The sequence below is a fragment of the Culex quinquefasciatus genome, chromosome 2 (assembly GCF_015732765.1).
Source record: "Culex quinquefasciatus strain JHB chromosome 2, VPISU_Cqui_1.0_pri_paternal, whole genome shotgun sequence".
In the NCBI taxonomy this organism is placed as follows: domain Eukaryota; kingdom Metazoa; phylum Arthropoda; class Insecta; order Diptera; family Culicidae; genus Culex; species Culex quinquefasciatus.
Genome location: NC_051862.1, coordinates 215,759,649 through 215,785,043, shown reverse-complemented (window position 1 = coordinate 215,785,043; position 25,395 = coordinate 215,759,649). Strand labels below are relative to the sequence as shown.

At 37.7% G+C, this 25,395-nt stretch overlaps 4 protein-coding genes across 4 annotated transcripts; 1 reads left to right on the top strand and 3 right to left on the bottom strand.

The window, feature by feature from the left end:
- Positions 1-3,537: 3,537 nt before the first annotated feature.
- LOC6036004 (zinc finger protein 585A) lies at positions 3,538-4,685 on the bottom strand. The gene is made up of 3 exons (XM_001846057.2): positions 4,551-4,685; positions 3,770-4,489; positions 3,538-3,708 (listed from the first exon to the last, which is right to left on the bottom strand). Exons 1-3 carry the CDS (start codon positions 4,572-4,574, stop codon positions 3,556-3,558), a joined length of 897 nt encoding a protein of 298 aa, XP_001846109.2. The 5' UTR covers positions 4,575-4,685; the 3' UTR covers positions 3,538-3,555.
- A 2,235-nt stretch (positions 4,686-6,920) lies between these two features.
- On the top strand, positions 6,921-8,013 carry LOC6036003 (zinc finger protein 57). Its single transcript, XM_038255211.1, has 4 exons — positions 6,921-7,209; positions 7,275-7,463; positions 7,533-7,682; positions 7,748-8,013. The coding sequence occupies exons 1-4, from the start codon at positions 7,006-7,008 to the stop codon at positions 7,931-7,933; spliced, it is 729 nt and encodes a 242-aa protein (XP_038111139.1). The 5' UTR covers positions 6,921-7,005; the 3' UTR covers positions 7,934-8,013.
- On the bottom strand, positions 7,938-13,313 carry LOC6036002 (protein asteroid). The gene is made up of 2 exons (XM_038255210.1): positions 12,083-13,313; positions 7,938-9,293 (listed from the first exon to the last, which is right to left on the bottom strand). Exons 1-2 carry the CDS (start codon positions 13,220-13,222, stop codon positions 7,992-7,994), a joined length of 2,442 nt encoding a protein of 813 aa, XP_038111138.1. The 5' UTR covers positions 13,223-13,313; the 3' UTR covers positions 7,938-7,991.
- Positions 13,314-18,303: 4,990 nt separating this feature from the next.
- On the bottom strand, positions 18,304-25,021 carry LOC6036001 (cysteine protease ATG4B). Its single transcript, XM_038256012.1, has 5 exons — positions 24,478-25,021; positions 19,652-19,997; positions 19,516-19,595; positions 18,897-19,460; positions 18,304-18,829 (listed from the first exon to the last, which is right to left on the bottom strand). The coding sequence occupies exons 1-5, from the start codon at positions 24,596-24,598 to the stop codon at positions 18,765-18,767; spliced, it is 1,176 nt and encodes a 391-aa protein (XP_038111940.1). The 5' UTR covers positions 24,599-25,021; the 3' UTR covers positions 18,304-18,764.
- Between the last annotated feature and the right edge of the window lie 374 nt (positions 25,022-25,395).

Here is a 25,395-nt window from a genome sequence, read left to right as displayed (position 1 = left end):
AAGCACGAGCTGTCGAGTGGTAGCCCATAGGAAATAAATAAATAAAAAAACATGAAAAATACCGTCATTTATGGTCCTGATGGCAAATTCTATTATATTATTGGCGATTCAGTTTCAAAATTTGTTGAAAATTGATATTGAAAAAAGTTATTATTTTGTTTACCTTTTTACGCATTTTTTTCTGTAGGTCGATCAAACAGTGCGTCCGTACATACACTGAGAATCACAAGGAGAATCAGCATAACTTATTTTTAAAGATTGCTTCAATACATTTGTATGGCATTCACGCAAAATTCAGATAGCACAGATCTGTGTAAAAAAATTACAATGATTTGACAATTTGAGTGGTGATTATTGCATTCGATCGTAATTTCTCGACTCACGATCGACATATCTCGATCTACTATCGACAAATTACGACTTACTATTGAGAAATTACGATAGTAATTTTACTGTTGAGAAATCTCGATCGTGGATCGAGAAATTACGATTGTTATTTGTAATATCATTTTTAAATATTTTTTTATTTAAACGAAAATTAAAAAAAAATCTAAGTAAAATTTTTTAATGTAAAAAAATAACAAATAAGAAATCTAAATAAATTTATTTTTAATTTCAAACAATTAAAAAACTTCAAAATATAAAAAAATATTTGAAAAATATCAATAATTTTATACATTTAAAATGCATTGGAAAGAGAAACTCTTAAAACTTAAGAAAATTTAAGGGTTGGAAATTTTACTTGTTTAATGAGACATTGCCAATGTTTTTTTTTAATGTCATTGATAGGGGCAACTTTGGCTGTATTTTTTTACCAAATTTTTGATACCTTTTAAATTTTGATTTTTTATTTTTTTTCAATTTTTAAAATATTTCAAAAATAATAATTCATTTTTTTATCCTACTTATATTTTAATAAAAAAAAGTATTTTTTAAGTTTTTCATATTTTTTTTTATTTTTAAACTTTTTTGAAGTTTTTAAAATTTTAGATCTTTTTTTTTAATTTATGAATGCTTAAATTTTTTAAAACGCATATCGAGATTTTCTCGTTTGTCGGTCGTAATTTGTCGATGGTAGAGCGAGAAATAATGATCGAATGATCTCAATCTACTATCGACAAATTTCGATCGAGAAATCTCAATCGTGAGTCGAGAAATTATGATCGTAATATTACGATCGAATGCAATAATCACCAAGTTTAAAAATATAAAAAATTGGGACTTAATAAAATGTTAGGTTTTACGCCGACTCGATTTGGAGGTTAGAAAGGAGTGCACTGTTTACATGGACTTAGCACAGTTCGATGCGGTCGTCGATTTTGTTCGTCGACAATCGACGAAGACCATGTAAACAGTGCACACGAGCTGTCAAATGACGTCACGGTGTAAAAACTAAAACAAACCCCGTAAAAAATTTGACAGTTCTCGACCTAACGAAACACCCTTCGAAATCGGGTAATCAAAAACAACCAACCAGTTAACCGATTTAGTCGGGATTCGTCAGGAGTAAGATTTTTAGTCGCCCTACGAATAAGGCTTTCTAGTCAGAAATTTACCAACACATTCAAAGTATGTTTACATGACAGCTGGACGTTTGTTTGCATCAGGTTTCCTATCTCTTTCTAGCAAATTTTTTTTGTCAAGCGACTTCTAGCTGGTTTATTTGACTGACTGCCCGATATGTCAGCCAACATACTTCGCAGGGCTGTGACAGCTACAGCTCGATCATTGTTTGCATCAGGACACTGTGACGAGGAGTTCGTCATTTTTGAGTTAAATTATATTTTTTTCACTGGGCCTAGAAAGCCTTATAAGGCTTTCTAGTCAGAAATTTACCAACACATTCAAAGTATGTTTACATGACAGCTGGACGTTTGTTTGCATCAGGTTTCCTATCTCTTTCTAGCAAACAAATTTTGTCAAGCGACTTCTAGCTGGTTTTTTTGACTGACTGCCCGATATGTCAACCAACATACTTCGCAGGGCTGTGACAGCTACAGCTCGATCATTGTTTGCATCAGGACACTGTGACGAGGAGTTCGTCATTTTTGGGTTAAATTTATTTTTTTTCACTGGGCCTAGAAAGCCTTATAGACCGATTAAATTGGGTTGAGTCAGATTTTATTTTATTCACAGACTAAATCGGTAAAAAAATCGGTTGTTTTTGTAACCGATTTCGTCGGCCGATTTCGACAACCGATTTACCACCAGACGCTTATGTAAAGATTACACAGAAGTCTGTTGCCCGGTCGGCCGATTCGTTGGCCAACAAAAAATGAAAATGGGGAAAAACATATTGATAGCTACCTGAAAACTTTTGCGAATTCTGAGTAGTATTGTTAATTTGATTTGGTTAACCGCGGTGGATTTTCTTAAAATAATGCGAACTGTCAAAAATCCACCAGGTGCTTTGGTGGATTTTTGACAGTTCGAATTATTTCAAGAAAATCCACCGCGGTTAACCAAATCAAATTAACAATAATACTCTGGACTTATCGGAGAATATTTTGCAAATATTGCATTATTTCATGTGAAATGAGGTTAAACTTCCAAATTGGGCTTGTTTTACACTTTTTATAACATTTCCATTCCAACTCTTATCCGCAATTTTCACATGTTGTTCCGGTTGTTCCAGTTTTCTTCAGAGCAAGGAAGCAGCTGATGTGACAAAACGTCAAACTCGAATTCTGACAATACGCGCAATATTTGTGTCAGAAAGATGTCAACGTGCAACAGGTTGTTACCATTAAATACTTGATCAGCTTGCCATCTGCGTGTAACGAATGGTAAACAAACTTTTGTTTTGTGGGATCGTTAACGGTAAGTTGGGGTAGTAATGTTGTTATTTTTAGAGTGTATTAATTATTTTAACGAAAACCGCTTTCTCCGCTGGCGAACTTGGACGTTAATGTGAAGAATGAACTGCCGTTTAATCGTTTAGAATTGCTAGAAATGGTAAAGGTCATTAAATTTACGTTATGAACTTTGTGGGTTGGTATTTAAGAATGGTTTTTGCATATTGTGTTCTGTTTAGGGAGCGTTCTTTAATCACGTAGCGAAACAAATCCTTCCTCGTAACTGTAGGGTTTTCGTCCTTCAAAATAATGTAAACAATATAAATATATTGACCGGGTAATAATAACCCGAAACAGACTATCCCTTACTGAAGCGTGTACTTGGTTTTTGACAGCGCATGAAAAGAGGCGCGTGTTGATGTTTACGCTGTGAACAGTGGAGAGTGAACGATTGGCGCGGAAGTGTGAGTGTGATTGAATTGTGCAGGAACCGGTTGGCGGAATCCGGAGCAGGACACGACGGAAGCGGACATGAGGTCAGTGGGTGGTTGGGAGGTTAATGATCGGCAGCGATGGTGCTGCGTCCGGAACGTCGTGTCTCAAGGAGTCCCGGTTGCGACTCTACAGTAACACATTTTTCATACATTTTTTTTGTATGATGCGTAACACGGCCCTCGATCGGAAAAAGGTTGAAAAAAGGGGAGCTTACAAGGTTTTGTTGATCCGCAGTTAAATAAAATTATTTTTTGAATTTCTATATTTATTGCTTGATAAGTTTTTTAATTTCAATCGCTGGCTTCTTTTTCCTACCAATGGTTTCAGACTTGGTACTCTTTGTCGACGCTGGCGCCATTTGAAACTTACCGTGCACCTTCAGCGAGTGATTCGTCAGCTCGTAGTTTGACTCGTTATCCTAAAATTGAAAAAAATCGTTTATTTCTAATTGTTCAAAAATTACATTTGAAAAAACTCACCATTCCACAAATCTTGCACCTGTAAAGTCCCAACTTTGCTTCGCGATGCACGCTCGAGTGTCGCTCAAAGCTCGCCTTACTTTTAAACTGCTTGTAACATTCGGAACACTTTAATATCCTCTCGGTCATCCTCCCTTCTTCAGCGGGCTCATCCTCCAGCTGTCGTTTCCGTTTAACCTCTCGCGTGTGTCGTTTGATGTGCAGAATACAAAAGTCTCGAATCGCAAACGACTTGAAGCACTTTGGGCAGATAAAGAGGTCCCCGTCCTGGATCATTTCCAGCCGGGGCGAAACGTCCTGCGCGCAAAGCTCCTGATGCCGCACCAGCTCGCTGTGCCACGGAAAGACCCTCTGGCAGTAACGGCAACAGTACGAGCCGCGAACCTGCTTGGTATGCTTCACGCAGTGGAGGTGGTACGCATCCAGCGTGACGAACGATTTGTCGCACTTGAAGCAGTTCAGGTCGGGAGAGCTTTGGAAGATGGGTTCTTGTTTGGTTACGGACTCGAAGGCTGTCGATGGCGTTAAGATGTCTGGTTCGTTTTTCACAGTTATAACGAATCCCTCGGGGACGACATCTGGTGGTTCCGTTTTTACATCTTCCACAAGGAGTTCTTTTTTCACCAGAATGGAATCGATTCCAGAAATTGGTTCTTGCTTGAGCAAAACTTCATCATTTGGGAATACCTCTTCAACTTCGGTTTTTATCTTCATAAGAAACTAAAAAAAAATCAAAAGGCAATTGAATTTAATTATTTTTTCCAAAACAAATTTTATTTACCTGTTCACTCGGCAACAAGTCCATGATCTTCGATCCTGGAGAAATTCTGCTCCCAATCTGCTTGTTCCGTCGTTGCGACGTGCATCAATAAAAAGCAGCTGTTCAACTTTCACGTTCGCTACTTTGACGTTTCTGTTTTGTTTACCGAGTACACGAAAAAACAGATCAACTCAAAATCTTGAAAAAAAAATTCATTTACACGCAGATTAACCCTAATATTTTTATGGAAAATTTGATGCGTGACGGGGTAAAAAAATTGGAATGGTCTTCATTGATTTCCAATTTTACAGAATAACGGTTCGGTTTGAGCACATATTGAACCGTGCGTGCGCTTGGGATTCTTGGGAGATAATGATTAAAATATTCAAATAATTCAAAATACTAAAATGATAAAAAAAAACAAAATTTGAGATATCAAAAATTTAAGAACCGATTTTTTTTTAACAAAATTCAAAAACCAAATATCTTTAAATTCTAAAACTATCAAATTTTTAAATTCTAGCACTCAAAATTAAAAAATATTATCCTTAAATTTTCTTATTCTTTAATTCCTTAATTCTGAAATACTTAAATTGTTAAATTCTTCAATTTTATTTTTTTTAATTCTTAAATTCTTAGATGGACCCAAAGCCCTGTGTAATTTTTTATGTACAACGGTTAAATCACGATTCAAATCCATTTCTGATAGCTTTTTATTTTTCATTTTAAATTTTAAATAAATTGACAAGACAACATTTCTTCGATCGATCAACTATGGTCCCCCTGGATCGAGTTGTCTAATAGGACCTTATCTGTCAAGAAGTAATTTTTTTATCAAATTTAAAAATCCATTTAAAATCCTTTGCGGTCATTTTACTAAGAAAAATAAGCTTTATCGGTGTGAATAATAAGATCACAAATTTAAGCTTCATTATAGGACCAAAAATTCTTAAATTCTTAAATTATTAAATTCTTAATTTCTTAAATTCTAAAATTCTAAAATATTAAAATTCTAAAATTCTAAAATTCTAAAATTCTAAAATTCTAAAATTCTAAAATTCTAAAATTCTAAAATTCTAAAATTCTAAAATTCTGAAATTCTAAAATTCTAAAATTCTTAAATTCTGAAATTCTTAAAATTCTTAAATTCTAAAATTCTAAAATGCCTAAATTCTTAAATTCTTAAATTCTTAAATTCTTAAATTCTTAAATTCTTAAATTCTTAAATTCTTAAATTCTTAAATTCTTAAATTCTTAAATTCTTAAATTCATTAATTATGTTTTAGTTTAGGATTTTTAAAGATTTTTTAAGCAAAAACCAAATAATTTTATGATCATTGTTTGGATTTTCCCACACCCTACCAAAAATCATGATTTTCTGAGTTCAATATCCCACTTTTCATGCGAATTCGTGCTTCCATTTCATTAGGGCACAAAACTTTTGTAAACAAGAGTGTATCCCTCTCACACTTTATGCAAACTGTCATACGAGTGAAAGGGATACACTATTGTTTACAAAAGTTTTGTACCCTTTTGAAATGTTAGGCTCAAATTTTTCAGTTCAGCCAATATAACCATTTTTATGTTTGTAGTACCTGAACTCAAAAATATCGTATGAAAACTGGGATATTGAACTCAGAAAATCATGATTTTGGTAAGGGTGTAAGCTCTGTCCTATCCCTCGTCTGCTTCAGACCAAAATCCATGTTAGATTTGTCAGACCAAATCTGTTAGATTAAAAAGTAAAATGCAGTGAATGTAATAAAAAACAATTTGAAACCAAGTTTATTTTTTTTTTCAATTGGGTCCTAAAATGAAGCTTAGATTGCTGATATTAATTTTTACAGAGATAAAGCTTATTTTTCTGATGACATCGATCCTTTGAACGACCACAAAGAGTTTTAAATTGAATTTTGACAGAAAAGTTCGTACTCGTACTCGTAGCTCGTTCCAAGGGGACCATAGTTGATCCATCGAAAAAATGTTGTCTGGTCATTTTTTTTTGCATTAAAGTGAAAAAAAAAGTGATCAGAAATGGTTTTTAATCGTGTTTTTTACCGTTGTACATAAAAATTGACATCTGGCTTTAGTACCCAATTCATTATCTGGTTTTGCGTTTTCGGTGTTCGGTGTTGTTTGTGATTTCTTTTGTTCCATCATTCTCTCTGCTTTATCTTCTGGTTTATTTCATTTCGAGCAAGGGGGGTATCGCTCATCTGGTACGAAAGTTAAGCAGTGTGACAAAAGAACGCTCCATTAGTGCCATTATCCTATTTTGGGTTGATTTTAAAAGAATTGAAAGCATATAGCTCTGATTTAGAATTCCATTTAATTTTTGTGCAATTCTCTCTCATCGTGTACCGGCGTTGGTAAACAAAAGTGTGAAACGTCAAAACAAAATCAAACAAAGGAAGACAGCTGTTTTCTGTTGTTTCAACCGGAAGCTGGGTTTAATCAAGGAGAACCGTTGTGGGACATGGACTGCCCGCAAACGGATCCGGTCTGCGAGACGAAGAAGGAATTTACCGTCGCGGACGTCGTCAAGCAGGAGCAGCCGCAATTGGTGTCCGATTTCGGTGATTTTTACTGTGCCAGGTGCGACAAAATTTTCGTCGACCGTACCAGATTTCATATGCATTTGGCGTCCCACGCCAAAATCTGCTGTAAATTTTGCAAAAAGGTTTGTTTTATTTTGTACTTTGTGGGCTGGAGAATTTAACGGTTTTTTTACTTTCATCTTGGTAGGAATTTACCTGTAGGGCTTTGTTCGAAAAACACGAAAAAGAGTGCGAAATCATTTCCGAGGTTGAAATCCTGCAGGACGGGGACGTCTTTATCTGTCCAAAGTGCTTCAAAACGTTTGCCATGAAGGAGCTGTGCCTTCGGCACGTTCACTTTCACAACATTATTTTGAGATCGCACGCGCGGAAGAGGGTAATTCGTGTTGGATTATCGATTTAAGTTGAGCTCAATGTAAACGCGCTTTTTTCAATTTTTGTTTAGCTGGAACAAAAACCAGAAACTACGCAGAGTCAATCGCTCAAGTGTTCCGAATGTCCGAAGAAGTTTACGAGTCAACTAAATTTTGGTCGACACGTGCAAATGCACGCCGACTTGCGGGCCGGAACGTACAAGTGTAAAACGTGTGGACAGGTAAGCTTCAAGAGATTTATCGGTAGTTTGAAGTTGAAATAATTTTAAGATTTTTTTTTCCACAGCACTTTCCCTCCGACAGGGAGCTGATTGACCACTCGTTTGTCGCGCACGGAAAGTTTCAAATTGCGGTTCAAGCTGAACCGAAGCGTAGAAAGCAGAAAATTCCGGCACGTAAGACCAAATTTGTGTTGCCAAAGAAGGACATTTTTCGGTCCATGGCTGAAACTAGCAGCCAGAAAAAAGAATGACGAATGTTTTTTTGAAAGTCTTTCTTGCCTTATTATGCCAATGAATTACAAGGTGAACTTAACTCGCCATCAACAGCTGACTAAACTGGTTGTTCAAGTCGTTGAACTCGTCCTGCTGCTCGTCCGAACTGTTCTCCCTTTCAACGCAATCATTCTCCACGACTTCATGACTCGTCGAGCCCTTTTTCACCACCTCCTTGGTCCGAAGCTGTCTCTTCGCCTTCGCAGTAAGCGTTCTGCATTCCGCCAAATCCGGCACCGTCTCCACCAGCCATCCGTACAACGCCCGGTGAATCTGGAACAGCGTGCCCGAGTACCGAAACACCGTACTGCGCACGTACTCGAGCGGATCGGCGCGTGACTTCATCGTGTGGAACGCATTGTGAAGAAACAGCCCACTGTACAGTTCGTGCACCCGGGCCGGTTCCAGCGGATGGCGCAGCAGGGCGTTCAGCGACAGCAGGTTCAGCACGACCGCCTGCAGTTCGGCGAAGGTGTGCGCCGTGGCGCGGTCAAATTCGGCGTTCCGTCGCTGGTGGCGCTCGGCGATGCCAAAGTGGGGCAGCGTTAGTTCGTAGGTGAGGACCGCTTCCGGTTTGGTTACGGCCGAGGTCAGCTGCTTGAACGAGTGCTTGGAGATGGGGGCGGGGTCGGCGAGTTCGTGCGAGGGTTTTTGGAAGGACTTCTTCTGGGCTTCGAGGTAGGACTTTTGGTTCTTTTGGAACACTTTTGGGTCGCGTGACTTGCTGGAGAGCCGTTTGTCGATGATCTGCAGCTGGATTAGGCAGAGGATCAGCGCGTGGACGTGGACGTTTGTCACGTGAGGACTCTTCCTGATCCAGAAGACGAGGCACAAGAAGTACAGCTGCAAATTGGTTGGTAAAAGTTGCAATCGATCAAAGATCTGATCGCAGTCCTCAAATTCACGCAACACAACCTTAAACAATCCAAGATTTTTCGGCTTGTTCGGATTGAACATCACCCCTTCTGGCAACGTCACCTCCTGGAACTTGATCCACCGGTACTGCGCAACCTTTTCGTGCCGCGTCAAATAACGAAAGGTTTGTCCCTTTTTCGAACTCTTCAACAAAGCAAACGTGAACTTCAACAGGTCGTAGCACAGCTCGTTGCTGTCCGGCCGGGCAATGTCCTCCACCTGGGGGTAGTTGATGTACAGGCTGGAGTGGTACAGATCGGCCACGAAGCGTGGAGTGAGCGCGGCCTGGTAAATCTCCAACAGCCACGGTTCCCACTTGAACGTGTCCTCCGGAATCGCTGCAATCTCGTCGTCTTCCTCTGGTTCAGCTTCTTCGGCCTCTTCCGGTTCGTCGACCTCTTCTTCCGGGTCTGCGGTGGATTCCTATGAAGTTAAAAAGTACGTTAAAAAAATAAGTCGAATATCGTTGGCAGGGTGGCCACTCAATTCACATTGTCCCAAAATTCCCAACTTTTTCTTGACTTTTCCAAAACCTTAAGTAATAATAATTTGTTACCTGAATAAAATGTTAAAAAAATCAACCATCAACCTTTTGTTTCGCAACTATATTTCAAAATAAATTTAGAAAAATCGGTTGTCATTTTTAGTTAAAAAAAAATCATAATTTTTATTCTGAGAAAAAAAACTATTGCACTGGTTCTCAATCCACGATCGAAATTTCTCGATGATTGGTTGAGATTATTCGATTGAAAATTTTCAATCTATGTATTTACCATCGACGAACTATGACTGTCGAACGAGAAAATCTTGCTTTCAAAAATTCTTTCAAAATTGGAAAAATGTTGAAATTCCTAAATTTAAAAACTCAAAAATTCGAAAATTCTAAAAAAATATTTAAATTTCTTTATATTCTTTGAATTATAGTTGATTTTTTAAACTTTTAATATTTTTTAAAATTTTTGTATTGCTTTGACCTTTTAAAATTTTTAATTTTCACTGTTTGAATCTACTAAAAAAAAAAATTCTAAAATTCCTAACTGGAAAAATGCAACAGCTCTGAAGTTATTGAATTATTTAAAATTATTAATTTATTTTGTCAATTTTTGATTTTTTTTAAATTTAAAAAATATTTTGGTTTTTTTATAGTTCAGTATTTTTTTAAATTTTCAAATCTTTGGATTTTTTTTTTAGTTGAATATGTTTGATTTTTTTTAAATTTTTTTAAGATTTTTAAAACGAGCTGTGAATCCATATCGAGATTTTCTCGATCATCAGTCGTAATTAGTCGATGGTAGATCGAGAAATTACGATTGAAAGATCTCAATCACAAATCAAAAAAATAAGACTTAGGGGAAATTCTCGTCTGTTTTGCAGTTTATGCACTCTCTCCATCCAATTTGCTGATTTTCAGGATTTAAACAACTAATTTTGCAAAACTTTTGATAGAAACTTGTTTGCTCACTTCTTATTGAGCTATTTATCACTCGAGTTCAGTTGAAAACGCTTTTAATTAGCTTTAATTGAATGTCAAAGCTCTGACCTGCCAACATTAGAGGCACGCTGGAATTAGATGCTGTTCCCCTACCATCGACAAATTACGATCGTAATATTTCAATCGAAAAATCTCGATCATAAATCGAGAAATTACGATCGAGTTCAATAATCACCAGGCTCTCTTGGACGCAAATGAAATGTTATTAAATGGGATTTTAAAGGGTTTAGTGTCCAAAAAATCTAGCCTAACACTTCAATTTTCGTAATTGAAAGACCCAAAAAAGTACTGGTCATCGCTTAAATTTTCGAGTTAGCGCAGGTTAAAAAGTGTTTATTTCCGCTTTCGTAATTTTTCGGTATTTTCGCGCGGCGCGTCGAAAAATCCAGTTTTGATTTTTTTAAATCATATCTCGGAATCACTAGCGTGCCCAGGTCCTCAAGGAAGGTGGGGCAAAAATATTAGAGTTTTGAAAATTTCGTCGTTTATGGACACCCCCTGCCCAATTTTAGAACAAATTTCCGAGGATGGTGGGGCAATGTTGCTCCACCCTGGGCACGCTAGTGCTCGGAATCCTGTTCATGAACTCCTCCCATTTTTATGTGTAAGGTTATATGAAATTTTCTATTTTAAGTTTTCATACGACGTTTTCAAATGCTTGGTTTGAATTTTTGGACACTAAACTTTTTCTGGAGTTTTTTTTTTAATTTTCAGTTTTTTGCTTTTTTGATGCGGTTTCAAAAACATCAAAAAAGCAAAAAACTGAAAATTTGGTTTATTGGACCTTTTTTAAAAAAATCCAGATTTTTCCTTAAAAGCCCATGTAAGAACCTTTTATTTGCGTCCAAGAGTTATATTTTTTTTGAAAATTGCGATCCAAGATAGCTTTGATCGGAAACGGCTCGGAGTTATGATTTTTCAAAAAATGTGGCTTACGAAAATTACCATTTTTGGGACAACCATGGCACGGCGTAGGTCACCCTAATGGGCAAACAAAAAATATGAAAAAACGGGTCTGATTATTTTGCCAAAGAAACATTCAGAAAAATGTTGAGCTCTAACGTAGAACTTTTTTCCGGTTTATTCTCTTTTCAAAATGAAATTGCTGCAATAATAAAATTATTAAATTGTATTAAATTCAAAAAAAAATCTATAAAATTTTCAAATTTGTTTGAAGTTTTTAAAATTGTATAGAATGCTTTAAATTTTTGAAGGCATTGATTTTTGCAATTTTTAAAGTTTGTTGAATTTGTTTTTTTGAAAAATATGAATTGCATGAAAATATAGAAATTCATTTTTGTCTTATTCATGATTTTAAAAATATTTTTGAAATAAATATGTATGTGATTTTATTTTTTTTTATTGTTAATTTTTGGTTCTTTTAAAGCTGCTATTAATTCATATATTTCTGGCAGCCTTATCCTTCTAGTTATTCGATTTTTTAAATTGTTTATTACTTTTTTTTTTGATTTTTTTAATAATTAATATCTTACAATTTTGAAGTTTTCGATTTATTTTTTAAATTTTGATCAAGTCCCTTATTTTTTTTTTGAATATTAAAAAAAATGCTATTACAAACTTTGATCGTCATTTATCAAGCAGCGATCGTGATTTTTTAAAAATGTCGATGAACAGAACTACAAAGACTTTTACCCGATTTGACAAATTCCCGACATTCCCGAATTCCCAACTTGAGTGGCCACCCTGCGTTTCAACCTACCTCTTCGTCGCCGACTTCTTCCAACTCCAGCTCCTCCACAGCTTCATCCTCCCCCTTCAAAAACTCCTCAAGTTTCTCCCCGTCCTCGCCCTTCTCCTCCGCCGGTTCAAACCCGAAATACTCGTACGACGCGCACTCCTCACAGTTATATCCGTACATCGCGCCCTGCAACTGCCTCAACAGCACACCCCGATGCCGCTCCCGCACCTGGTTCAGCACCGCCTTCGTCGCGGACTTGACCGAATGATGCTCTAACCACCTCAAAATGGCCACAATCCTGCGCTGCGGCACCGGAACCTTCTTGCTCACCTTGCCCACCTTCATCGACGAGTAAAACTTGAACAAAACCCGCCGCTCGATGTAATCGTTCCCAAGCAAGGTCGCAAACAGCGGCAACTTATCCGGTGTCAACCGATTCTCCGTTCCGATCAGGTTCTTTATCGTGTACAGACTACAATCCAGATAGTAGTAAGACTCACTAATCTGAGACTCCTCCCCGACTCCTTCACCCTGCTTTGCCAGCACTCGATTCGCTCGCTTTCCCTTCCTTTTGTCCACCAGCTCAATCTCGTAGTTCTCCTCGTCCCCGATGACCTTCCTGTAAACCTTATGGTTCACCGTCACATAAGGAATATACTTCACATTGTGAATGTAGAAATCGCTGTCGTAACTCAGCACCGGACAATCCAACTTCCGCGCCAGCACCGCAATCTCATTGTCCGCCTCAAACAAGCACCTCATAAACGGAACCTTCGCCACTCGTAACGCCTCCACAAACACTTCCCGCATCAGCAGCGGAATTATCAACCGATTCGACCCAGCCTTCACCCTGGCCACAAACTGAATCCGCCCCAGCATCCGACTCCGCACCGTCTTCAGCTTATTCTTCTCGTACCCACCGTCCAGCAGCACCAACGGCCGCACGTTACATTTCCTCAGCAGATCAAAAAATTCCACCACGGCCCGCGCAAAGTGGTCATAATTCCCCCCGAACGGACTCATCCGTGCCTCGGATCGCACGAACAGCTGAATGCACAAATTGTCCCCGTCAATGACCAGCGCCGTGTCGTGCAGCTCGTGCGGGTCCAGATAGCGCTCGGCGTTGCTGGCGATGTACGTCGTGAGACCGCGGACACCCATCGTGAGGTCGATTCTAACCGCGCAGTCGGAACTAAAAACTAAAAATCCGCGACGAGCACCACGTTCGCGAACGGTGACAGTTGTCGAGTTGTTTTGGTTTTGTTTGCTCTCTGTTTTGATCGGCGCATTTTGCACGCTGAGCAGAGAGTAACAAGTTTGCGGAAAATTAACTTTTACTACACTCTTGAACAAAATTAACAGCACCCAAAAATAAGTGTGCTACACAAAGAATAAAAATAACCATAAATTAGGTTGACTTTACACTTTATGAGCCAGTATGCAGCTCCAAAGAAGGGGGTCAAGAAACAACATTACGAACACCAGGACAAAGGAGAGAAAGCGATTTCGTGGGGTAATTGAAACCTGGGAAGCGAGTAGGTCGATATGCTTATTAGGGTGGGTACGTTTTTCAAAAAGTTCTCGGATCAAGTTTTAGTATGGTTCCCCTTGTAGGGCATGCCCATAGGGACTTTCATGCCAAATATCAGCTCATTTGGCTGTAAACTGGCTGCGCGCATCAGGGTTAAAGTTTACATGGGAATTACTATGGGAAATTGGAACTTTTTGTTCAAACGCTCCTACAGGCCTGGGAAAATCACGCGCCAACTTCTGGTATGGTCAGACCTATGGGGAATGGTCTGGAGAACACTTTTTCCGAAGAGAGCATATGGATTCGTTGTCCCTAGACCTGGCGCATCGACAAAACATCTGATGTCTCCGGAATCAACGGTTTTCCCTCAAAAAGCATCAAATTTTCCGTAGCATGCTATGAAAGCTTGATGAACATCGCGACGCCATACGTCAGGCAGCTACCACGTGGGTAAGAAACGGCTGGAATATTTAATTGCAAACCTTCTTTTAACTAGAAAATGATCATTTCGAGCAATCCTGATATTATTTAGTTGAATTCAGAATCTTTGCATAGCAAATTTGTATTTTTTGCAAATATTTCAACCACGTGGTAGCTGCCTGACGTATGGCGTCGCGGGGTTCATCAAACTTTCATAGCATGCTAAGGAAAATTTTATGCTTTCTGGAGGGAAACCATTGATTCCGGAGACATCGGATTGATTGCCGATGCGCCAGGTCTAGGGACAATGAATCCATATGCTCTCTTCGGGAAAAGTGTTCTCCAGACCATTCCCTATAGGCCTGACCATACCAGAAGTTGGCGCGTGATTTTGCCAGACCTGTACTGCCCATGATCGCATAAATGTCCCATATTTCGTCACTTTTGAGTTATTGATGCAGTTTGGTTCAAAATCGGGTGCTCTTTCAAAAGAGCCTATAACATCCGGTAATTTGTTCTAGAAATCAGGAGGAATTCCAGTTTTTTCGTGAAAACTTAACACGTAGCCTTATGTGTGGGACAAACTTGTTTAGCATTTTTCTCAGCTTGCTGTTTTTGCATATGGGACATTTATGCGAACATGGGCAGTGTAGGAGCGTTTGAACAAAAAGTTCCAATTTCCCATAGTAATTCCCATGTAAACTTTAACCCTGATGCGCGCAGCCAGTTTACAGCCAAATGAGCTGATATTTGGCATGAAAGTCCCTATGGGCATGCCCTACAAGGGAAACCATACTAAAACTTGATCCGAGAACTTTTTGAAAAACGTTCCCACCCTAATGCTTATCCATCCTTTCTAGTGTTGCCCCAGATGCTATAAATTAAAAATTATAGAGTTTAATTTGTTTCATTTGGAGTATTTTAGTTTGGCTAAGGGGATACGGGATTGTCCGCCATATTAATTCCACGACTCGAGTTTTCCAAAAGCAGTTTTAAAGAAAATGCCATAAGGTAACATTTTATTGACGAGAAAAAGGATGATAGGTAGCAACCTGTCGAGTTTAGAAATCTAATTAAGTTGATCAGGAGTTTGTAATCGCAAAACTACGTACTCATGACTTGGGTTTTTAAAAGTAGCTTTTTTTAATGGCCGTATTTTTAAAGTTCTTTGTTTGACAGACGGTAACTAATCCGCAAACAATCTTTCTAGTTTGAAAAATGATGTAATGGCTGACGTCCATTAAACCATCTTAAGGTATCTTAGTAATCATAGATGCGGGCAAAATAAAAAAAAATATTTATCTTTGTTTGATGATTCACTTTTTCTAATAATGCAATTTAAAAAATACTCTTGTTTATTCCGCAAAAAATTGGTCGTACGTGCCGAAATCTCCAGCTTGCTGCTTTCAAGTTCTGCAGTCACGACCATTTGCAACTTCCGTGTGCGACGAGTGAGTGCATCTCCAGCGCGGGTAGCAAACATCGAAGCAAATCAAATTTGCACCCGACGTCAACCCCACCGCGGTACCTGTCGTGGTAGCAAATTTGCTCTCAGTTCTTCGGGATTTCACTTTGCTACCTGCTATTCGCGATCAAAAGCTCAAAAATTCCGACAGATGGCGCAAAGCATCGAAGAATGACGATTCAGATTTTCGCTGTTCGGTTACATAGGAATGCAAACTTAAAATTGAATTTACAGCTCATAGAACAACTTTTGAGAAAAAATTCAAGTAGTACGATTGTTAACTCTTTGCCCTCTATAAATTAACGCAATAAAAAAAATATTTGAAATAAAATAATTTTGAAAAAATAATATTGTTTAAAATGATAGAGCATCATAAGTTAACAAAGTATCAGCTCGAATTTTTGCTCAAAAGTTGTTGTGAACGCTGTAATTTAACAAAACAGAATTCGCATACATAACCTCAAAGGGCGGAAATTTCAATCGACATTCTTCGTTCTGTTCTGCTACTCAACACTAGGTGTCGCATGTCGTTTGGCTCTTGAACGGCAATTCTGCTGGTTTACTACCGTGGCAAATGGAATAATTCACGGAAAATTGAATCATCCTCGGAAAAAAACATTTTTTTTTAAATTGTTTTTTTATTCAAAAATAATTGAAAAAAATTAGAAAAATTTAAATTAAATATAAAAAAATAAAAAAAATAAAAAAATGAAAAAAAAAGAAAAAAAATTACAAAAAAAATAAAACAAATATTTTTTTTAATTTAAAAAAAAAAATAATAAAATAAAAAAGTTTTAAACATTCAAAAATAAAAAAAAATAAAAAAAATAAAATATAAAAAAAATCAAAAAAATTTAAAAACATTAAAAAAAAATAAAAAAAGAAAAAAAAATGATTTTTTTCCTACATTTTTTTTAATAATTGAAAAAGTTTAAAAACTTTTGAAAAAATTAAAACATTTAAAATCTTTGAATTTTTAATTTTTGAATTTTGGAATTGGGTCCTAAAATGAAGCTTAGATTGCTGATATTATTGTTTAAAGCGATAAAGCTTATTTTTCTGAGTACAATGACCCTTTGTACGGCCACAAAGAGTTTGAAATGGATTTTTAAATCAATTTTGAAAAATTATCCTCGCGGTCCTTCTTGACAGAAAAGCTCCTTCTTGACAGCTCGTTCCAAGGGGACCATAGTTGATCCATCGAAAAAATGTTGTCTTGTCAATTTTTTTTTGCATTAAAATGAAAAAAAGTAATCAGAAATGGTTTTTGATCGTGTTTTTTACCGTTGTACATAAAAATTGACATAGGGCTTTAGTACCCAATTGGGTACTAATTGGGTTTAATCTACGATTAAAAACCATTTCTGATCACTTTTTTCATTAATAATGCAAAAAAATTTACAAGACAACATTTTTTCGATGGATCAACTATGGCCCCCTTGGAAGGAGCTGTCAAGAAGGAGCTTTTCTGTCAAGAAGGACCGCGAGGATAATTTTTCAAAATTGATTTAAAAATCCATTTCAAACTCTTTGTGGTCGTACAAAGGGTCATTGTACTCAGAAAAATAAGCTTTATCGCTGTAAACAATAACATCAGCAATCGAAGCTTCATTTTAAGACCCAATTTTAGAATTTTTGAATTATTATTTTTTTAAATTTATGAATTTTTAAATCTTTGAATTCTTAAATTTTTTAATTTTTGAATTTTGGAATTTTTAAATTTTTGAATTTTTGAATTTTTGAATCATACATAGAGCAGAAATACAAAAATATCCGAAACACGCTTTCAAAACTTTGCCCCCGGCTTGCCGGTACTTGTCGGGTATCAGAAAATGAGTACCCGACAGGTACCGACACATATTTTTCTTCTACAGATGAACTTGAGATCAAATTTGATACCTGCTTTGCTACGCGCGGTGGGAGACTCGGGGGCAAACTCGAGAGCAAATTTGGTGGGAATCAAATCGGGTAGCAAATGGTTTAACTGTCGACATTTTCGAAAAATGAAATTCTTTGAAATTTTCAAAAGGATTAAAAAGTTTAATAAACTTTTAGCATTTCTAGGCATGAATCAACACATAATTATTGATTTTGAAGGTAAACAAGAGCAAAAAATGATAAAAACCCATATTTGCCCCCCGTGGTGGGCTTATTTCGGTGGCAAATTTGCTGCCCTAGCGGTGGGGATGACGGAGTTTTTTCAAGGTGGCAAATTTGATCTCGGTATTCATAAGCCGGGTGCAAATTTGATTTGCACCCCAGCGCTGGAGATGCCCTGAGTGGTTAATCAGTTCCTTATTCATGCAAAAGTGCTGAAAAGATAAGGCTGCTTATTCATTTATTAAAATTCGAAACGACCGCCAGGCGCCCCCCGTTTCTGTCTGGTGCGGCTTCAAATTCAGGCAGTGTTTGCACGTCGCACTGATGCCACATTTACTTACTTCTGAGTTGGTTCGGTTTTGACGGAAACTGAATGATTTTTGGTAAGGGTGTATAAAAGACATGATGGTTGCGGGTTACTTTGCTTCAAATTTGATTAGAACTTAGTCAGCGTGTAGCTAATGTTTTGGATTTGTTCAGTTTTCGGCGCGCAAATTTAAAACCTTTTAAAACCACTCGTGTTCGGCTTCCGGATGAATATTTTTAAGTTTTAAACAATAAATACGGTGAATTAAAGTAAGATGGTTGAATATTGTGAAACAGTTTAATGAGCTTTATAATTAAGTGAGTGGACAATCAAATAGAGGTCCTGAAATACGTTCTTCCTGAGCAGATCAGAGGGCATTCTTCAACACTCCTTTTCGGTAAGTCACAGTCAAAACCCGATTTCCTTAACATGATTATTATTCTTTCTCATAATGCAATATCCTCGCACGGTCCCTTCGTGTATACAAATCTTTCCCATCGATGATGCACTTTACAAAATTGCAAGTTGTTTTACCCCCTCTTTCTTTATCCAATATTTATTTTTTTACACTTAAAAACGACTGGCAAAGCTTCTCTATTTATTATACGAAAAAGTATTCCTTAATTAGTCCTTGGTTAACAGAAAAAAGTCGTGCATTTAACACCAATCTAAATATTAAATATTATTTGCATTCATGAAGCTTATCGTACCGGATAAAAAAGATCAAACAATGTTTTCAGTTTTAAAAATATTTCGATTCATTACAAAAAAATGTTATGTGATTCAGAGTGCGATATTTCAAGCTGAGAGTTCTGTGTTTTTTTTGTTCCTGTAAAAGCACTTTTAAACACGTTGATCGGTACAGATTCCGGTCGCCTCGTTACGCGATGATCTCGAACTCTTCATCCGACTCGTCAAGCGGTCTGCTTTCCACCTCTTCAAATTCTGTGGGGGAATAGAAAGTCTTTTGTTGAGTTTTTTGCACCAAATTTAGGGAAAATTCGGAAGTTACCCTCATTCACGATTTCCGTGGCGGAGATTTCATTGAAGGTTTCGTTTGGTTCGCTGTTTTTCCGCGAGGACGTGGACGAGGCCGTCGTCGGCGTCCACGGCGCTTGCCGCGTCTTGGTCACCTCGAACAGGCCCTGGCAGCTGCCGCCGTTCAGGTCCTCGGCGAACCTCGCCAGCAGGTCGTCGAATTCTGTCCGGGTCGCGCACAGAAAGCACAGCGCCAACGACGGGTCCATTGCCTTGAAGTTGATCCGCCGGGCGTACCGCTGGTGGAAGGACTCGTCCATTTCCCGCTCGTCGAGGCCGGTTTTGTCCCCGATGTTGCCGGATCGTTGCACGGTGTGCGGATCCAGGAAGAGCGCCTCGTCGCCGACGTACCCGATGAAGTAGAGGGCTTGATTAGGGCGCCCTCCGATCATGCCGCAGTTTCCGGCCAGCTCGAAGCACTTCTTAAGGCCTGCCACGTAGATTGGGTTTATTTCGCTGAGGCCCAACCGGAGCGGGATTATGAGCAGCAGGGGCTTCCAGCTGGTTCCCGCGTCGGATTTGTCCTCGCAGAGTTCCACTGTTGGAATTTTAAAATTAGGAACATCTACTTAAATTGTGCTTGAAGAACCTACCAACTTCATCCGTGGCCAGCGTGCTGTCTAAGGCCACGTGGACTACGACGCTGCACCAGTCGTCAAATTTTACTAGTTTCCTAAAAGAAAAAAAATCATTGAAAAGATTATCTCCAAAAAGTCCCAACTAACATACTTGAGCACTTGTGCCACCGTGTTCGGTCCGAACCACTCGCCGACCCGCTTCTCCTCGGACGACTCCCCCGTTAGGGCGATCTGGTGCAGCGAAAAGGGTGCCGCCTTGTTGTCCTCGAAGCGGTTCACGATCCGCAGGTACGTTTCGTCCCGCGTCTCCGCCGTCCACTCCCAGTCTCGGCCCAGGTGCAGCTGGAGCAGGGCCTGTGCGAGAACCATCTGGCCACAGCGCAGCATGCAGCCCCAGCCCTTGTCGCTGGTGTGCTGCGAGCCGCCGATGGGGACGAAACCGCGCCGGTAGGTGCACCACAGCCGGCTCTGAACGTCGCGGCGGATTTGGTCGAGGTCTGCGGGTTGCAGGGGGGAAGATGGGGTATATTTTTAACATTTTATCAGAAGGGCAGCACAGGTTTCATTTATGTCAGAACACAATGTACAACATCTGACCTTGATATTTTCAAAAAAAAAATCTAGTTTATTTTTAAAGGTCTCATAAACAAAAATGTTCAATTCAAGCCTTTTGGGTGATTTTGATTAATAGGACCTTTAAAAATACTCCAGAAATCCACTTTAAATCTCGATATCTCTTGACAGTGCTGCAAGATCATCAAAGTTCATGGGTAATGGAAAGGTATACTTAAGTTGCTATTACACTACGGCAAACAAACAAACAAACTCGCACTTTTTGACAGTTTGCCAGTTTGCTTGATTTGTTTGTGTGCCTGGTGTTTGTACAAACGTCAGCCAGCGTACATTTTGCCTTGTTTGCGAGTCTGCCGCAAATAAGTTTGCGAGTTTGTTTGTTTGTTTGCGGAAATGTAATGGATCCTTTATTCGGTAAAATACAAAATGTCATTGTGAAGTTGTGCGAATTAAATTGAGTGCATATTATAATTTGTAATTTATTTTAGTTTTACATATTTCTTTAAATGTGTTGATGAGTTTAACTCAACGCAACTTCCAGGATTTATGGGACATCAAGTCGGAGTGAATGACGAACAATATCCTGGCCAAAATAGATTCAGCCAATGCACTTATTATCGACTTTTCCAGAACCTTAGATAATAGGCATTTCCTCATAGAATTAATACTGTTTAGAAAACAGTTAATATTGACCATCGAACAAAATTCATTAAAATCGAACAAAAAAACAAACGATTGACATTTTTGTAAAAATGAAAGCTTAACGTTGTTAACATAATCTAGTTAAATAAGAATTATTATTTTATTTCTCATAGTATGCGAAATTTTCTAAGCAACAAATTCTTTTAAAACTTTTTTTAAAGGCTTAAATTCAATTTTCTTAAATCTGCTTTTATTTCATATTTTTTCAATTTCCGTGTTCTTAAAATTGAAAAAAAAAAATCAAAAATGAAAACAGAATAACAAATTACCTTGGTCAAAAATCGTTGAATTTTGAGCTCTAGTGATTTTAGATATTAGCTAAACCGACATATAATCTAATCTAATCCAACACAAGCGCAGCCAGTCCGAAGAAAGCATCCTGGAAGATCTTTTGGTTAGATTACGCCCAAGTCCTTTTTGTCAATACTAATGATTGCATTACATCCGAGTAACCCCGAACATGTATTGCAAAAATTAAAGCGGCCAGGCCTACTGCGTTGCATTAACCGCAGAGACAGATTCTGAGAACGGATCACATTTCACAGAATCAACAGGGGAGGAAGGATGCGTGAACATACCGTACCAAATGCTCCGAATGAGTTGTGGTTGGGTGTGTAAGTGTAAATTTGGCAAGTAATTATTATTATTAATGGAGGGGGAAAAGGGAGAAGGGTGGGGGGTTGAATCTGGATTGAGGACATGGTAGATGGGGTGGGGTAGGAAGGATATTGCATTTGATAAATAGAATATAATATGAATTATCTAGCAAAAAAAAAAAAAAAAAAGGATGGAAAGATCTCACCAAGGGTCTCCAAAGCATTCGACAAACCGAATATACATCGAATACGATGCTGTTGCTTCACTAGAACATCATTGAATCCAGGCATCTGCAGGTTGTGAACAACTTCTGGTCTTGCCGTTCCGTTCCGGTGCACAAACAAATCCGAAAAAAATAATCAGAAACTTTCTTGGAATTTGACAATCCCTGGGCTTTGTCATAATGAGTGTCATAGGTTTGATGCTTGTTTGGCAAAGAGTATGATTTGATTCGATGTGGAATTAAAATCGAAGTGTTCAGTATATTGCTGAAGCTTCCATTTTTACACATGGACACCACTTCATGCTGCGAGAACCCACTTTGGCGTAGTCTCAGGGCTTAATCGATGGCCGGTAAGCTGTCATCGAGACAAGGAGGTTCTCTGATAGTGGAAATATCACATTTGTACAATGAACCGCTACATATGTGATTTTTCCCTATCTTAATGTGGGTGTCAGGTTAGGATGCGGGTTTAAAAAAATAGTGTTTGTAGAATTTAGGATTTTAACTATAAATATCAACTTTTTATACTTTGCCTTTAGTTATTTAGGGACAAAATTAGTAACAGTGAATTTAGTAATTCTATCAGAATCGGTGATTTTCATTCAAGTAGCATAAAAACCATCCTGATTTGTCAAAATTTCCATAGAGTCTCGATCAATCAATAGTGAAATGATATCGGACTAAATTCGTTGATCTGTTGAATTAACGGTTGTCGGATTATGATTGTATCGACCATTGTTGCGAATCGAGGATCTACTGGAATTCTGACGAACAAATGGTCGTCTCTTTTTCAATTCACGGCTTGTAAAATATCAACTGTAATTTTTTTTGTTTTTTTAAAAGAAGCCAGACAGGTTTTAAAAGAAACGATTTTTGGTTAATAATTGAAATGTCGGGGATTTGAGATAAGAGTAGCTTTCGGATAGGTTGCTTTAAATCTTGTATTCAATTCAAGTTAGGTAGTTATCCGCAAATGAATATTTGGACTTATATGAATAATTGAGCATTTTGGACTTATGAATAACCCACAACTGTGCATTTATTCTAGAGTCAGATCCATACAGCGTCAGTGTTTATTTGGTCGAAGTGTACTAATTCATTGGCAGATCTGATTCTAGTTGTAATGTACGACAAGACTACTGACGGACGTGACAGGACGAGGGCCCAGTTTAGAGGTTTCGACATCAACGATGTGCGGCTGGATCACCCTCCCAAAAAAAAAAAAAAAAAAAAACTTTCTTGGAATTTGACAATGAAAAATAACTCTAAACCGAAGAAAAACGTCAAATTTTCGGCACCGAACAAATTTCACGTCCGATCTCGCGCATGACTACTTCGATCCGTAAACCGACAAATAAAATCCTTTTTTTTTTGTTATATGCTCAAAACGAATCTGATGCAATTGAGTTGAAAATTGTACAAAATATTACAAACAAACTTTTCAGGCAAATTTCAGACCTCCCCGATTTTTTGCGGAGTAAGGCAAATTCTCGACCTTTTTTCCGACTTTCCCGATTTCCCGAGTGGCCACCCTATCAAAGCCAAGATAAATATATATATTTTTTTAAATGAAGTTTGATGGAAATAGGACAAAGTCCTTAGCCTGTCAAACACACGAGGTTTTTCCCTATCATTTTTTTAGGTGTCTAAAAAATGTAAAAAAAATAAATTTAAAAATAACATGACAAAAAAATATCCTAAAATTTGGAAAATATGTTATCTGTTTACGATTATATTTATTAAATACTCCATACTCGATTATCCGTCGTAAAAATTTCACTTCGATTAATCAAAACTTCGGATAATCGAATCATGATTTTTTTTCAATAACTTATTTTTGATTGTCGAGCTTAAGTATGACTCCTAAACTACGCTAAAGTGATATAGAATTTTTAATTCGAGCTTTGTTTGTTTGCCTGCATTTGTTTGCAGAAACGTCAGTTTGCTTTGTTTGCGAGATTGGATAAGGTAAGGCGGGAATTTCCAGCTGTCAAAATAGTTAGCACGAAACTCGGATTTTTTATGAAGAATTGCTGAAAAGTGGAAATTTGACCATTTTCGGGCAAATTTCAGGGGCGAGTGCTTGACCTGCCAAACATACGAGAATTTCCCCTACCTCAATGCTAACATTCAGTTTTTTTAGTTCGACATAAAAATCAAATCATGATAACAGAAATACCAGCAACAATTGCTGAATTTTCTGCAAATGATCGCTCAAACTGTTGCTGAATTTTCATTAAAGCAAAATGAAATATCATTGTTTTAATTTTAGTTGTTTTGAAAACTGTTTTACAATTGAAATTTCAGTCAATTTTCTTCCAAGTACAAATTTGGAAATTTCAATTGATGAAAATTCAGTGAAATTTACTGGTATATAAAAAACACTTATTTTATAATAAATAATCGACTTTTGAAACATTTGAATGATTCTTAAAAAATAAAACTGTTAGAACATCAAAAATGACAATAGTTCATCAATTCATTTAAAAATATTTTTTATTGTTTTTGTGTGTGTGGAATAGTTGTGTTTAAATGGCAAATCAACATTGCTGAACATTATAAAAATTAAACATTCCAAACACTATCACCATCACCTTCTTCATCACCACTTGTACAACAATAACAATACTCAATTCAAATCCAATTCAGTGCATTAACATCGTCGTCGCCCATTCATGGCTTCCAAAACCAAAACATATCTCTTGTCCACCACATACACACATCACTCATGGGTTGGTAGTGAGTCATCTTCACTTGTATTGGTGGATTTGCTTGTTTTTGGACTTTAGCTCGGCTGTCCTCGAAGTTCTCAACACACAACACTATGCACTAATTCTGGAGGGGGGCTGAACCTTGGAAGACTGGTCAATAATGGCAATCACCTTCAATCGCTCGGTACTGCTTGCCAAGGATCCACACGGTGTCATCGGTCCGCGGGATGTCGTCGGGTTCGGCCACGGAACCGATGTCGTAGCCCACGTACGCATCCAACATGTAATCCATGATCGTCTTGGTCGTTAGTTGGGCCAACTTTCCGCAGCTGATAACATTGGCTGCCACAATATGGGACGACGACGGTGGCGAAGACAGCTTTTCAACAACTTGAGATCCCCGTTTTTCTACGTCGTAGGGACACTCCGATCGGATCCTTTTTGGGTCACTGATCCATACAAAACTGTAAAATCCACTCTTCCTCAGAATGACGTGAACAACCTTCGACGAAAAATGCCAAGATTTTGCTACTCTTTTTCCTCACTTTTTTTCTGGGGGTAGCCTATCTCAATGAAACTGCAAAAGTGAACACTCTTTCTTTTGTTCACATCATCATCATCGTCAGCTTTGTTATTATTTTTGTGCACTTTTGAGGGGATGACATACTGAACTGAACTGACTGACTGCGACTTTCGTTGTTGGACAGCTGGCTGACTGCAACGACACAGGTAGAAACTGGGGAATGGATGGTCGATTGCAGTTTGCCTGCCTGTACTCTCTCTGACAGTTCAGTGGAAGAGAATTTAAAATGATCGTTAATACTAGAATATTTTTGAAGAAAATATAACATTCCTGCTTTACAAAAAAATCAAATAAAATAAAGTATTAATCTTGACTAAAAATGATAACATCAATAAATGTTTTCATAATAAATAACTCGTAAATTAGGTTTCCAAAGTACCAAGAAGTAGTGTGTCAATGAAAAAACGGACTGCATAATCGAATTCTATTGACAATTTTTCACTAAGAACAGTTTAAATAGTTTTTAGGTTACAAAGCAGGGATGAAATCCGTAGGAACAGTTGATT